The sequence below is a fragment of the Falco rusticolus genome, chromosome 8, assembly GCF_015220075.1.
Source record: "Falco rusticolus isolate bFalRus1 chromosome 8, bFalRus1.pri, whole genome shotgun sequence".
NCBI classification, from domain to species: domain Eukaryota; kingdom Metazoa; phylum Chordata; class Aves; order Falconiformes; family Falconidae; genus Falco; species Falco rusticolus.
Window position 1 is genome coordinate 40,044,950 of NC_051194.1, and position 13,297 is coordinate 40,058,246.

General features: G+C 63.6%; 1 protein-coding gene across 2 annotated transcripts in view; it reads left to right on the plus strand.

The window, feature by feature from the left end:
* Positions 1-7,823: 7,823 nt before the first annotated feature.
* Positions 7,824-13,297, plus strand: part of SPEG (striated muscle enriched protein kinase) — a 31,193-nt gene continuing 25,719 nt past the window's right edge. For both annotated transcript variants that reach the window (XM_037398390.1, XM_037398391.1), the window contains exons 1-4: positions 7,824-8,096; positions 11,144-11,183; positions 12,526-12,555; positions 12,984-13,073. In XM_037398390.1, the coding sequence (XP_037254287.1) occupies positions 8,064-8,096; positions 11,144-11,183; positions 12,526-12,555; positions 12,984-13,073 (193 nt within the window). In that variant the 5' untranslated portion in view covers positions 7,824-8,063. The remainder of the gene's footprint in view (positions 8,097-11,143; positions 11,184-12,525; positions 12,556-12,983; positions 13,074-13,297) is intronic.

Sequence of the window (13,297 nt, forward strand, 5' to 3'; positions counted from 1 at the left end):
AGCACCGTGTTTTGTGCGGAAGCTGAAGAATGCAGCTATCGGCACCGGCTGCGACATCCGGCTGCGGGTGGTGGCGGTGGGCAACCCCCGGCCCAGCCTCCGCTGGTACCGAAACAATGAGCTGCTGGCCCCACGTGGGGAGGAGTACGGCACCCTCTGGATCCGGGACAGCAAGAAGGAGGATGCTGGTGTGTACACTTGCATCGCTGAGAACGAGCGGGGAGAGGCCATGACCAGTGCCGTGCTGGCCATCATTGACATGGAAGGTAAGAGTGGTGTAGCCGCTGGTGCGGCCCTGAGCACAGGTTTGTCAAGGGTGGCAGCAGCGCTTTGCAGGCTCTGGCCACAGTGCATGCCTGGGGGCGTCCAGGGCTGGTCTTCATTGTGCCCACTGCGCTGCAGGCTGGGGTGCCCAGTGCCAGTGCCGGCAGCACTGGGGCAGCTCTCTGGCCTGGAGCTAGCATGTGGCTGCAGTGTCCACTGCCAGGCCGGGCAGGGTGCCAGGGCCAGGCACGGAGGTGTCAGGAGCATGTGATGCCAAGCCTGCTTGGGGCAGGAGGAGAGAGAGAGAGAGCAGGAGAGAGATGTGGCTCAGGTGTGTGGCACTGATGGTGCCACCTTCTGCAGCCACCCACACTGTACCTCGGTACCCCCCAATGCCCCTGCATGTGCCACTCCTGTGCATGACAGAGCCGCCCATAGCATCACCATCACAGCCGTACCAGGCACTGGGGTTGCACTGGACTGGGGCGAAGGGGCAGGAGCTTAACACTGCAGGGGGTTAAAGTGGGTGGAGCCTATGTCCTGCAGTGGGTGGGGCCTGATTTTAATTGACAGGAGTGGATGCAGCTTTTCCTGGTACCCAGAGCCCCCTAGCAACACCCACTGCCCAGCTCCTCATCCCTGGCTCCTTGGGCGCACAGGGAGTGCATGGGGGCTGCTGCAGGCCCTTGCATGGGTGGGCCTCATCCTGCACAGGGGGCCAGGCAGGTTTGGGGCTCAGCCACCTCTGCCCCAGGATGGATGCTACCTCCCCAGGGTATTGCAGACCTGGGTGTTTGGGAGCATGTGGCGCTGGCCAGTGGCATTGCACTGAGACATGAGCTGTGGTGCCTGTGTGGGGACAGTGAGGGCAGGGAGTGAGGGTGCTGAGCCTGGAGGGTCTGAGGAAGTAGCTGCACCTGGGGCTTTGCAGCACCAGAGGTGTGCTGGAGATGCTGCATCTTGAGTGGTGACTAGGGAGCAGTGGTGGGGGCAGAAGGAGCCTTGGTTGTGCTGAAGGGGAGCAATGCAGGAAAAGGAGGAGTTGCTGTGTGTGAGCTGGAAGGCTGCAGAAGCATGGTGTTCAGAGGATGGAAGAAGTTGTACATGCTGCTTATGGGCCTGGTGTGGGGGCAGGGAGTAGAGAAATGCAGAAGTCTGCCTTGTGGTGGGTCCGTGCAGGGTCACTGTGCATCGCATCTTTGGGGACCGTGGCACTCTGTACTTAGATGCATTGTGCTGTGTATGCAGAAAGAGTGGGAGACATGCACTGCCCCAGGGGCAGGAGCAGCCTGTCCCAGGAGGTGTGTGTGTGTCACCCTGTTCTCCCATTCAGCTGTGTAGCTGCATCTCTCCATGGCACTGTTGGCCTGGGCCCCCCTGCCTCTGCCCAGTGGTGCGGCACCACCTGATTTCCCAAGGTGCCTGTTCCCGTTGTGCTGACGCACTCATCCCTGTTCCCAATTCCCAGCCACCGGCCCTCACCACCGCCTTTCTGGAGCAGCTGAGGGAAGGACAGAGCAGCCAGGATTGCCTAAGGTGCAGGGTGAATATTGCCCTGCCCCAGGTGCTCCTCCCAGTGAGGTGAGCAGCCCGTGGATGCACTGCCATTGAGCAAACAGCTGCCCAAAAAGACAGCCCCAGGGCAGAGATGCCTCTGGAGCCATGAAAGCTCCAGGCTGGGTGAAGATTATGGCAGCCCCCAGTGCGGCTTTGTGCTTGCCCTGGAGCAGAAGGGTCTCCGTGGTGTGGTATGCTGTGGCAGTGCCCAGGGAGCACCATGTCCTGTTGGATGCTGGAGAGCGGTGCTGGTGTGGAGGTGATGGGATGTGGTGGGGGGTCCAGCTGCGTTGCCTGGCCCTGCTGTAGGGTGCTGGTAGTTAGCGTGTTGTTACCCCAAGGCCATTTTCTCCATGCCAGCAGCCAAGCGGTGGGGTGGGTCATTGCGTGAAATGGAGGAGCTGTGCCACTGCTCTGCACCCGCCCGCCCTGACACCCTGCCAGGATGTGTGCCGAGGCTCACCTGTCTCCGGCATGGAGGTTCTGGCTGCTCAGGGGCTCCCCACATGCCCTGACAAGACTCAGCTCTCAGGGGACTCTGGAAGTTCCACTGGTGGCTGTGCTGGGCAGGGGCACACCATCCTTGTGCCCTGGGGGGCCCTGAGCTGGGCCATTGGCCAGTTATGGGGCAAGGGGTGTGTATGCAAGGTCCCCAGGCAGGATGAGGCATTTCTTTGGGTTCAGGGTCCTGGCCCCCCAAGTCTGGAGGTGTTGGGGTGCCCTTGCTCTGTTTGCCTCCACTAGGTCAGGGTCTCCAGGGGGCACAGAGCCCAGTCCTCCACCTTCTGTTCCTGGTGAACAGGCCAGGCTGCAGTGCTCTGTGGGACCAATGCTGGCTTTGCCCAAGGTGGCTCAGGTCACTGCTGGTGGGCTGGGGGGGCTCTGTGCTGCCCAGCTCCACGCTCAGCACCAGCAGCTCCTCCTGCACCAGCTCAGCATTCCCCCTTGCTCACACAAGCCCGATTTAGCTCCTCTAATCCCTTGCCCTGAATCTGTCGCTCCACCCCACTAATGATTTTCTCCTGCTCTTCTCCCAGGTCCCCTGAGTGCGTCAGTGCCTGGTGTAGGGAGCGCATGTGTGGGGCTGGCCAGGCAGCTGGGCACAGGGGTTCCCAGGTGCACACCATCCCTACCACGTCACACTATCCCCGCTGTGTCCCATCACTCTGCCCCTCTCCTGCTGCAGGTTTTCCCTCGTGCCTTGGCTCTATGGGCACAGGTAGGGTGTGTTGGCCCTTATCACGCCAGCACCAGGCTGGTCCAGGGGCTTCCCAGTTCCATCCAGGGACCCTGCAGACCCTTCTAGTCAGCCCTGGTCCGCACTGTGTCTCCACTGCCTCCAGGCTTGCTAAAGCCCGTATCACCTCTCAGCTGCATCTCCTGATTTTTTTCCCCTGTAAACCGGATTAAATCACCTCTTAAGAACCCAAGCTAATCTCCTTTTAGAGCCGAGCCCAGCCCTCCCTTGCCATGCCAACTCTGCCTGATCCTCCCCACCAGGGCTGCCTCTTGTTTCAAGGTTGGATGTGTCCATCTTGGGCTCCCAGTACAGGGTCTTGCTTCACTCGCCTCCACCTGCAGTCAGCAATCAAACCGTCTTGGAGTCTTTCCTCTGCCCAGGGAACAGCCTGCACCCGTCTGGATTTGGGGGCAGGGAAGGGGGCAGGAGCTGCCTGGGCATGGCAGCCCTGCACGGCCCCTTCCTGTCCAGCCCTGAGGTACGGTGGGGCAGTGTGGCCATGCTTTTGTGGCTAGTGCTGCATGGCGATAGCAGTGGCACCCCAGTGGGGATGGCTGCACTAACTGTCCCTGGAGGGCTCAGTACCTCTGACCATTTATCTTGGTGCCTAATTTTGGTCTGTTACCTTACAGGGCCATGCCTACATTTAATCCCAACTGCCCCTTCCCTCTGGAGCCCCTGCCAGTCCTGCTCAGGGACCACATGGGGCTTAAGGCCTCCTTTTGCTATCTCCTCCCTCCTTTGGGACCCTCTGGGGCTGCTTCAGCTTCCCCTTGCTGTCCCTGGCTGTCTTCGCAGCCCCGGGGCACAGCAGCATCTTGGAGGAGCCCGGGATGCAGCAAGGCTCCAGCCCAGGCTGCCATGCCCTGCCATGGGGTGGGCACCATTCCCGGCTGTGCCAGCAGAGGGGCTGCTTCTGTAGGGCTTCTTGGCCTGTGTCACCCCAGGTGCTGGTCTCAGCTGGTGCCCCTGCTGGACCTGGCCCTCGAGGTGCCCGAAGCCCCCAAGCACAGGCACATGTTCTGGGGCTGGGCTTGTTCCCTGGGCTCTGAGCTCTGTCTGCAGCCACCTGGGGGCTGGCACAGTGGCCACACATGCTGGGTCCCCGTCCCTGGGGTGCTGCAGACCAGGATGACTGCTTCCCAGTGAGCGGAGCAGCAGGTGCAGCTGTCCAGTCAGTCACCTCCACCCCTGCCCTCTCGCCCGCTGCCGGGGTGTTATTTTTGCTGAGGAATGTGCCGTCCCCTCGATTCTGGCGGGCTGTAGGGCTTGTGTTACAGGCAAGAGGCCGAGACCTGGGCTTGCAGTTGGGTAAATATAGCACTGCCGCTTGGGGCTGTGTGGTGGGGTGGCAGCCTCTTCCTTCTCCTGGGTCTGCTTGGTGCTCCCTGTGCCGCTCCAGCCTCCCAACACCAGGTTGCCAGCTTTTGCCCTGGCACAGTGGCACTGAGAGGGGGCTAGCTGCTTCCACCCTGCTGCCTGCACTCTTGCCTGCTTCCTCCCCCAGCTTCTGCATGCAGCCCCTCAGCCCCAGGCAGGGGGGATGCCAGCAGCAGGGCTGGCAGGTCAGGGACAAAGTGCCTCCTGCCATCCTGCTTTGTGCCTAGGCATCCAAAGCCAAGGTCACATTGCTGTCCTTCATCCCCGCATCCTCTACCTGCAGTGGGCACCATGTGCTTGGGCATCCTTCTAGTGGCGGCAAAGGGAGGGCACCTGGGATGTCCCTAACCCTATGGGAAAGGGGTCCCAGCAGAGCATCGCTTCTTCCCCAGGACGGGAAAGCTGCAGCAGTGCTGCCCTGCCCTGTGATGTGGGGCATTCTGCTGTGTTTATTTACCCCTGGGGACCGGGTTGGGGAGAGCTCCCACCTCTCCAGGCTCCCAGCACAGCCCCATCTCCTGCAGACGATCCCCAGCAGCTCCAGGAGGCACAAACACATGAAAGATTCATGCCCAGACCTCCTCCTACCTGAGACGGCTGCATGCACCCGCTGCCATCAATTATTCAAGCACCGAGACAAGGGGGCTGATGGCTGGGACTGGGTGGCTGGTGCCCAGCCAGTGCTGCGATGCAGGGGCAGCATCCATGCAGAGCTGCCGGGGAGGCCCAGCAAGGCGTGGGGAGCTGCAGCTCTCTGAGCAGCATAATTAATGCTGCATTTTGAGCAGGTGTTTGCTATCTGTTTTGCTCAGGGCCAGTGTGCATCCAGCAAGCAAAGCTGGAGCTGGTGGCAAGGAGGCCACCTGCTCTGGCTCTGCCCCTTGTCCTTGCCACATCCATGCTGTTCCCCATCCCCTGCCCTGTGTCCTTGTCCTGCAGAAGAGCAGGGCAGTGCCAGGGCTGCCCCCAGGCTGGGGAAGGCAGAGGGGCTGCCCTGGGCACAGGCTGCTATCACCTCCCACTGGACACCTTCTGCAAGGACTCTGGCTTTGGCATTGTGGGGGGATTTGCAGGTGCTGCTGCCTCTGCAGAGGACACTTGGGCCCCAAAGCAGACAGTCCCTTGGAGGTGACCCAGCTGCTCCCAGCAGTGCAGCATCTCTGGGGCAGCCCTGAGCCACCCCTGGGGCTTTTGCTGAGGGATGGCCGAGCAGTAGACCCACAGTCGCAGGGAAGAGCTGTGTGCCTGGCCAGGCAGAAGCCATAGCCAATGGGGCAGCAGATGTGGCAGTCAAAGGATACCCGAACGACTGCAATTTGGCTGGGCATATATGGTTCCTCCCTGTGGCCAGCCCTGGGGCTGTCCCTGAAGGTGCTGTGATGGCAGCACCTTTGCCCCAGAACCGCTGTGTACCAAGCCCCAGCCTTGGTGCTCCTCCCTGGCACCCCTGACGAGGCTTTTATCCCACTTGAGTGTGGAAAAAAAGGCACAGGCTGTGCAGGTCTGTGGCAGGACCGCAGGCATGCACAGCCTGGGTGAGAGCACCTGGCAGGGAGACTCTAGGTGCAGGGAACCTGGCCGATGAGCTCCACAGCCTGCCCCTTTACCCAGCTCTGGCTCAGGGGCACCCACCTTTGTCACCACCCAGGGCTGGGGGGCCCAGCAGAGTCCTCTGGCTCTGACAAGAGATTCCCTTAGTGCCAGCTCTGGCATACGTGGGACTTGCCTGACGTGTGGGGTCTCCACGGAAACCCCGCAACATCACTTGAATTGTGGGACTGTCAGAAATGTTGTATAAACAGCTCCTTTTGTACTGGGTAATTTGCAAGTTATTATGGAGCCATGAAAAGCCTCACGTTGGGAGTCAGGATGGGAGGAGAAGCAGAGAAAAGCTGCTGGAGCTGCCAAGCGTTGTGGGGAGTGTGGTGCCTGTGTGTAGCCCTGCATGGGGTGGCCGGCTCCCCAGGGGACAGGTGAGCATCATGGGGACAAGCGCTGGGTGGGGGAGGCCTCCAGCAGCATCCCCACGGATGCTCTGTAGTGGGAGGGGATAGCTGGACAGCTGGTGGGGCTGGGAACTTGGCAGCCTCTCCAGGAGCCTGGGAAGGGGAACGATGCATGTTACAGGGCTCAATGGCTTGGTGAGCTGGTGACACAGGGCACTGAGAGCTGTCAGGGGCACAGCAGACAGGAACAACCCCGGTGAGGCTGTGGGCTGGGACGGCCCCTCTGTCTTATTTGTGGCATCTCCCAGAGAACGGGGACAGGTCATCAGGGTTGGGGACCCTCAGCAGGGGAAGGCATGCCAAGGCCACGTCTGCACCCCAGGAGCTCTAACAGGTCTTAATGGCCCTGACCAGCCCCACCGGGGGCCCCCACTGACAGCTTCTGCCCACACCCCAGGAGCCCCATTCCGACCCCATCCCAGGCACCCAGCCATGCCCTGAGCTGTGCCATGCATCATCACCTCAGCACAAGGGGAGGTTTCATGTCTGTCATGCAGTGTGGAGAAGGACAACGGCCTACCTCTCTGGGTCAAGCTTGCATCCCTGCCAGACACAAAGCAGTGATGGTAGCCCAGGGCTCAGCAGTCCAGCCCTGTCATCCTGTGTGGGTCCTGAGGCACATGGGGGGCAGGGTGCACTGGGTGCCTGGGGCTGAAGGCTGTGTGGTTTGCGAGGAGAGGCTATGTGGTGTGCAGGGGGGCTCGTGCTGTGGCAGGGGGCGGCTGTGAAGGACTGTGCCTGTATTAGCTCTCGTTCATGTGCAGGCAGGTCAGCAGTGCTGGGACCCACACCCTGTCTTGCTAACGGGACCCTCATGCATTGCCGCTGGCTGGAGGACGCAGGGGACTGGTGGGAGGCTGGCAGTGCTGGTGAGCCTGGATCTCGGCTGGGCAGTGCCATGGCACGCTGCGGCTGTGCTGCTGTGTGCAGGGTTGTGGCAGCTGTGGCAGTGGAGCTGCCCCGTTTGGGGGCCCTTCGGGGGCAGCGTGTGGAGGGCAGCTGTGTGCAGCGCTGGAGCGGTGCGGTGTGTTATTCATGTCCCCGTCGGGGTGCGGGTGGGAGCTGCGGTGGTGGGATGTGCCCTGTGGTACTGAGCACCGGAGAGAAGAACAGCCCCTGCCCCCGGCGGTGGGGCAGGAGGGACCCGTGGTAGGGGACAGTGGTACAGCTGTATTGCTGAGCCGGGGGCGCGGACCCCCGGGTGCCGTGGAGCTAAAGCCAGCGGGGGGAGGACGTGTTCCCACCCCAGCCGCTCCACCACCACCACCCCCGGCCCCGCGGCTGCCCGCGCCCCCTGCCACCTGTGCCCTGCCTGTCCCCCGCTGCTGTCACTGTGTGCCAGGGCTGGCGGGGAGGCGGAGGCGGAGGCAGGCGGGGGAAGGATGGAGGGAGGAGCACTCCAGTGATGCTTCACGATCACAGCTCCAGCCCTCCCGAGAGCCCAACCTGGCGAGCCCCTTCCTCTCCCTCCACCGTCCCCAGCTGCCGGCGGTGGAGGATGCTCGGAGCATCGCTTTTCCCCGCGGCGTGCTGACAGCGGGGACCCCGCCGGGAGCAGGCTGGCGTCCCGCCGGGCCTGAGCCGCTGTGACCGGGCCAGCGGGGCTCTGCAGAAGCATGAAGAAGATCTGGGTGAAGAAGCGTTTCCAGGTAAAGGCTCCGGGCTGCCGCGCCGGCGGGCGCCGGGCGGAGGGGGCAGCGCCGGGAACGGGAGCGCATGGGTGGGTTGGGGAGGGGGGGGTTTGCCCCTCCGGCTCTGCCGCCGCCGCTCGGGGCTTCCCGGGGCTTCGCCCACCGCCGGCTCCAGCCCCGCTTGCAGAGCCGCCAGCTGCCTGCCAGTCCTCGCCAGACCGCGCCGGAGGAGCAGAGGGCAGGTGTTCAGCACTGCCTGTGCCGGCAGCCGGCCTGAGACCCCCGCCGGGGGCTTTTCCCCGTGCCACCCTCTCCCCTCTCTGCCCTCCGGAGCCGGGGCAGCAAATGGAGGCTGCTTCATGGCTCCCCCCAGCTCCGCTGCCGGTGGTCACGGAGCTGGAGACGAGGCTTTGCATGCGTCATCCCCTCCGCGTCAGGAGCATGCCTGGCACAGGCGAGGCTGCTCCGCGGGCCCCGCCGCACGCTCCGCCGCCGAGCAGGGGACAAGGACGTCACTTGGCCTCGGCGACGGGTGGAGGATGGGGGCCATCCTTCCAGGAAGCCCCCACCCCTGCGGCGTGCAAGCCCACCCCACCACTCCACCCAGCATGGCACATAGCCTCCCTGCTGTCACCCAGCCTGGTGGCCCAGCAGGGACCAGGGAGGGGCTGTCACCCGCAGCCCCTTCCCAGGGGTGTGGGGCGCCCCGGGAGACACAGGTCTCCAAGGATGCCAGGAGCCACGCATGGTGGGGGTCCCTTCAGGGCAGGGTGGGTTGCACTGCCTGGCTGCCCCATCTGCCCTTGGGGGCTGCAAGCCCCGCGCGCCCATATGGTGGGGCAGGGTCCTGCTGCGCTGGTCGAGCATGGGAGGGTCAGGACACCCACAGTGGCTGTCCCTTTGCACCAGGCAAGCCACCTGCTACCTCCCCACCTCACTCCATCCCCGCTCCCTGTCTGCCTGTCTCAGACCAGTGGCACCAGTGCTGTGTGGTGCTGGGCTCCACATGTCAGGTGGTGGCAGGCTGCCAGGGCTGTGCTCCATGGTCCCAGGAGACCCTTCTTCCCCTGACTCCCCTTGGCCCCATAGCCATGGTCAAGTATGCCCCATCCCAGAGCTAGGGCAAGACCCCAGCCCGAGCAGGTGGATCTGCACCAGGTATGGGAAGGAGGCAGCACCAGGTGTCACCCAGCTGCCCTGTGGGGATCCCAGATAGCCCTTTTCCCCAGCCTGGGCTGGGTGGGCACAGAGTGGGCTCCTGGGGCTCCTCCACCCCTTTTCCTGGGTGCTGTGCCCAAGGGGGGTCCAGGCTGCGGGGTGCCCCGATCCCACAGTGACCTGTTGCGGGGTAGAGGGGAGTGGGCTCGGCCACCCTGTAGCTCTGGGTGATGGTGCCCAGCCCAGGCCTACTGGGTGTAATCACCATATTTGATGGGGAGCTGATGGCGCCGGTCCCTGGGGAAGCCACAAGAGCACCCGATAATGGCACTCAATTGCATTTTCATTTTTTAATGGGGGAATTATCCGCCGATGGTGCAGTTAATCACTCATCTATTTCCCTGGCCTGGAAGTCGGGCTGCCAGCCAGAACCAGCACAGTCAGCGAGGAGGGGAGGTGAAGCCTGGCTCAGACTGAATACAAATGTGTCTCGTGCAGTTACTGCCCTCTGGTCAGCACCATATGCAGGCAGGGGGCTGCTGGGAGTCCCCAGGTGCTGCCCAGCGGCAGGGGCTGCCGCTGCAGTTGCAGCAGCTTTGAGGCACAGAAAATGAGCCTGCTGCCCTTCCAAGGGCAACTGACTACTGGCCATGCTTGGCTGGCTGTCCCAGGGGGCTGGCTGTCCATGACCCTGCTTGGATGCAGGGGGCAGGCAGGAGGGGATGGCAGAACAGAGGGCTTCAAGAAAGCTGAGTGTCCAGCCCTGGGCTCCACGCTGGGGAGACAGGGCATGGGGTGTCAGTGTCCTGGGGAGACCCTGTTGCCCAGACTGGCTGGGAAGGATTCTCAGCCCTGGCAGCCCAACCCTGCCTGCCTGCACATCGCATCTCTGCTCTTGCCTGCCTTGGAGATCACCCCATCCCTCTGCTTTCCTGGGAGATGGCATCGGTGCACGCCAGGCCTGGCAGCTGGGTTGCCCCCAGCTGGTCCCTCCCTTGGCAAGCGAGGGCTCAGCCCTGGGTTGCAGCGCAGAGGGCAGCCAAGCTGGCAGGGAGCTCCGTGCGCCTCTGCCCCGTGCTGCATCCTGCCTGCCTGCCCAGACGGCGCGAGTGAGTGCAGCCCCCATGCCTCCAGCCCCGCACAGGTGGGCCAGTCCCATGCCGCTTGTGCCGGGCAGTGTCTTTTGCAACTGGCACGGCCTCCAGCAGGGATGGGGGATGCTGTCCCCGTGCTGGGCCGGTGCCCATGATGGTGTCTGGGCCAGCGTCTGGAAGGCACTTTGCTGGCCCAGTCCCCATGCTGGCGCGGGCGGTGGCTTCAAAGGGTCTACGGAGCATTTGGGCACCCACCCAGGCAAAGACCTTGCTGCAGGCAGCGCTGGCTGCAGACAGGGATGCCAGGGCAGCAGGGCTGCCCAGGGCTGTTGCTCCCTGGGCGTGGGCTGCAGCGCAGGGGTGGGGTGCACAGTGTCACCCCACAGCACGGGCAGTGGTGTGGGGCTGGGATGCACAGTGCCATCACCAAGGGGAGTGGTGTGTGCACACAGAGGTGTGTGTGCATGGCTGGGCATGTGCTACACGTGTCCACCTACACCCATCCATTTCTGCGTGCGCGGGGGTGTGTGCCTGTGGGTACCCTGTGGGTGTGCAGCCGGGGGATGGATGTGTGTGTGAGTGTGCGTGTGAGCGGTGCCAGGAGTGCCCTGCCAGTGGGAGGGTGTGAGCGGTACCATGTCTGCTGTGCCAGTGTGTGTGTGTGTGAGCGATTGTGGGTGTGAGCGGTGCCGCATGTGCTGTGATGATGGGGTGTGTGCGTGCGGGTGTGCCGTGCCAGCAGTGTGCGTCCGTGCGTGAGCAGGCGCGTGGCGCCATGCCATGGGTAACGCTCTCTTCTCTTTTCCTTTGCAGAAGACTGGCCACTCGCGTCGCTTTGGGCGCTTCACGCATGGTGCGTTGAGTTACCAGGACCTGACTCCCCCTGCCACCCTGAGTGTGCTGGGGTATGGGGTTCAGCCCCACCGCTGCACTGTGTGGGGGGGCATCAAGCAGAGGCTGGGCAGGGCTGGGCTGCATCTTGCCAGCCACAAAACGGGGTCCTGGTCAGCTGGTGGCTCCCGGTGTCCCCCACAAGGCTGGACTGCGCCTGGCCCTGCAGCTCTGGTTCCTCAGGGGCTGCCAGGCTGTTGCAGCTGGGCTGGGAAGCCTGATGTGGTGGCAGTGCACAGGGCAGCTGGCAGTGTGCCAGGCTGTGGAGGGGCGGCTTGGGTTGGGCGGGAGCAGCACAGCTCCTCACTATGCCATGGCAGTGCAGTGAAGGGGAGCGATGGTGGGGCAGGGGACACATCACTTCAGGGGTCTGTTTCAGCAGCTTGTGAGGGCTCAGGCAGTGGCCAGGGAGGAAAGTCTGACCCTCCCTGGCTGCACGGTGTTGGCTTTCCTGAGATGGGACATTAGGGTGGTGCTGATTTCACCTGGCCTCAGACTACCACGTGGGGATGCTCTCATGGATGCCCTGCCCTGAGCATCCCTGCTTTGTCAGCTGGGGCCATGCTGTGGGGTGTGGCTGTATCATGCAGCACTTGCTAACTTGGGGTAGGGGGTGTACATGTACCTGCCAGAGGGAGGGTGCTTGCACATGGACGCACATGTCCGTGTGCCCCAGCACCTCCAGGAGCACCCAGCTGGGGCGCAGTCTAGGGGTCAAGCCCCAAGCTGTGGTGCCCTGCAGAGCGCAGGGACATGCAGGTGCTGCAGTGGCAAGGCCAGCCCATGGGGCAGCTCCAGTAGGTCTAGGGACAGAAGGTGGCTGTCCTGCTGGGCAGGAGGTGGCTGTGGCATGGGGAGGGGATGGTGCCGTGCAGGGCACAGGTGGGATGGTGCGTGTGTGAAGAGGGTTTGTGTGCAGCGCTGGGGTGGCATGCAGTGAACATGGGTGCAGAGTGGAGATGTGGTGAGGAAGTCTGGGTCTGCCAGACCTGTTTCCACACCCTGTGGGCGCCTGGCCCCTGCCATGGGGCTGGGCAGGGCAGGGGGTGCTCCTCGTGGGGTCTCAGATGGGCAAATGTCTGGTCCTAGCCTCATCCCTGGCCCCAAAGCCTGTCACAAGGTGCCGTGGTCGCCGAGCCAGCAAGACCCACCCAGGTGCTGCCCTGGCAGGTCCCTGCCACATGGCAGCGTGGGGAGATGCTGGGGACAAGGTCCCTCCCCACTGCCCCCCGCGTCTCCGCAGGCTGGGCCGATAACCGTGTGTTGATGTCTCTCTCTCTCTTGCTGCCCCTATGGAAGCGAAGTTTTCCGCTCCTGCAGGAAACAAAGCTACGGTAGGAAGACCCCTGCCCAATGCCAGCCCTGTCCCCAGAGCGGGCCCTGTCCCCGAGCCTGCCACCCTGCCCCCTCGCCGCCACTGTCCCCCTGCCCTGCTTCCCTGCCCCCACATCACCTCCACCAGCCACATTCCCACCATTGGCACCGTCTCCGTTCCTTCCATCATCTAACACTACTCCTGCCTGCTTTGCCTGCCCTCCCCTGCTTGTCCTTGCCCTGGTGGACTTTCCCACCCCTGGTCCTGCTGTTCCCTGCTGGCAGCTTGTCCCTGCAGGTCACAGCCATGCCCCTGCCCTGGTGCTGCCTCCTCCTGGAGCTGCCTGGGTCTCCTGCCCCTGGAGCTGGTGGATCTGCAAGGGGCAGCACCAGCCTGGCCTTCTGTCCTCATGTCCCCTCACCCCCTGCTCTCTCATTCCTCCTCCAGACTCGGAGACAGGCGAGGATGAGCCCAGTGATCCCCAGGTGACACAGCGCAGCGAGCTCCAGGATGAGACGGCCTTCAGCACCCCCACGGGTGAGCAGGGGGCATCCGGTGGGCACCGAGCCCTGGCGCCGGCTGCGGAGCATGGCCCCCTGCAAGGGCTCTGCTGACCCAGCTGTGGGGCTCTCCATGGAGGGGGAGCTGTGACCCACCCGTCCAAAGGGGAGAAGGCTTGGTGCAGGAGGGGGCTGCTTGGGACACCCTGGGACACCCCATGGCAGCTCAGCCCTCTCAGAGCAGGGTGCTGGGTTCATCCC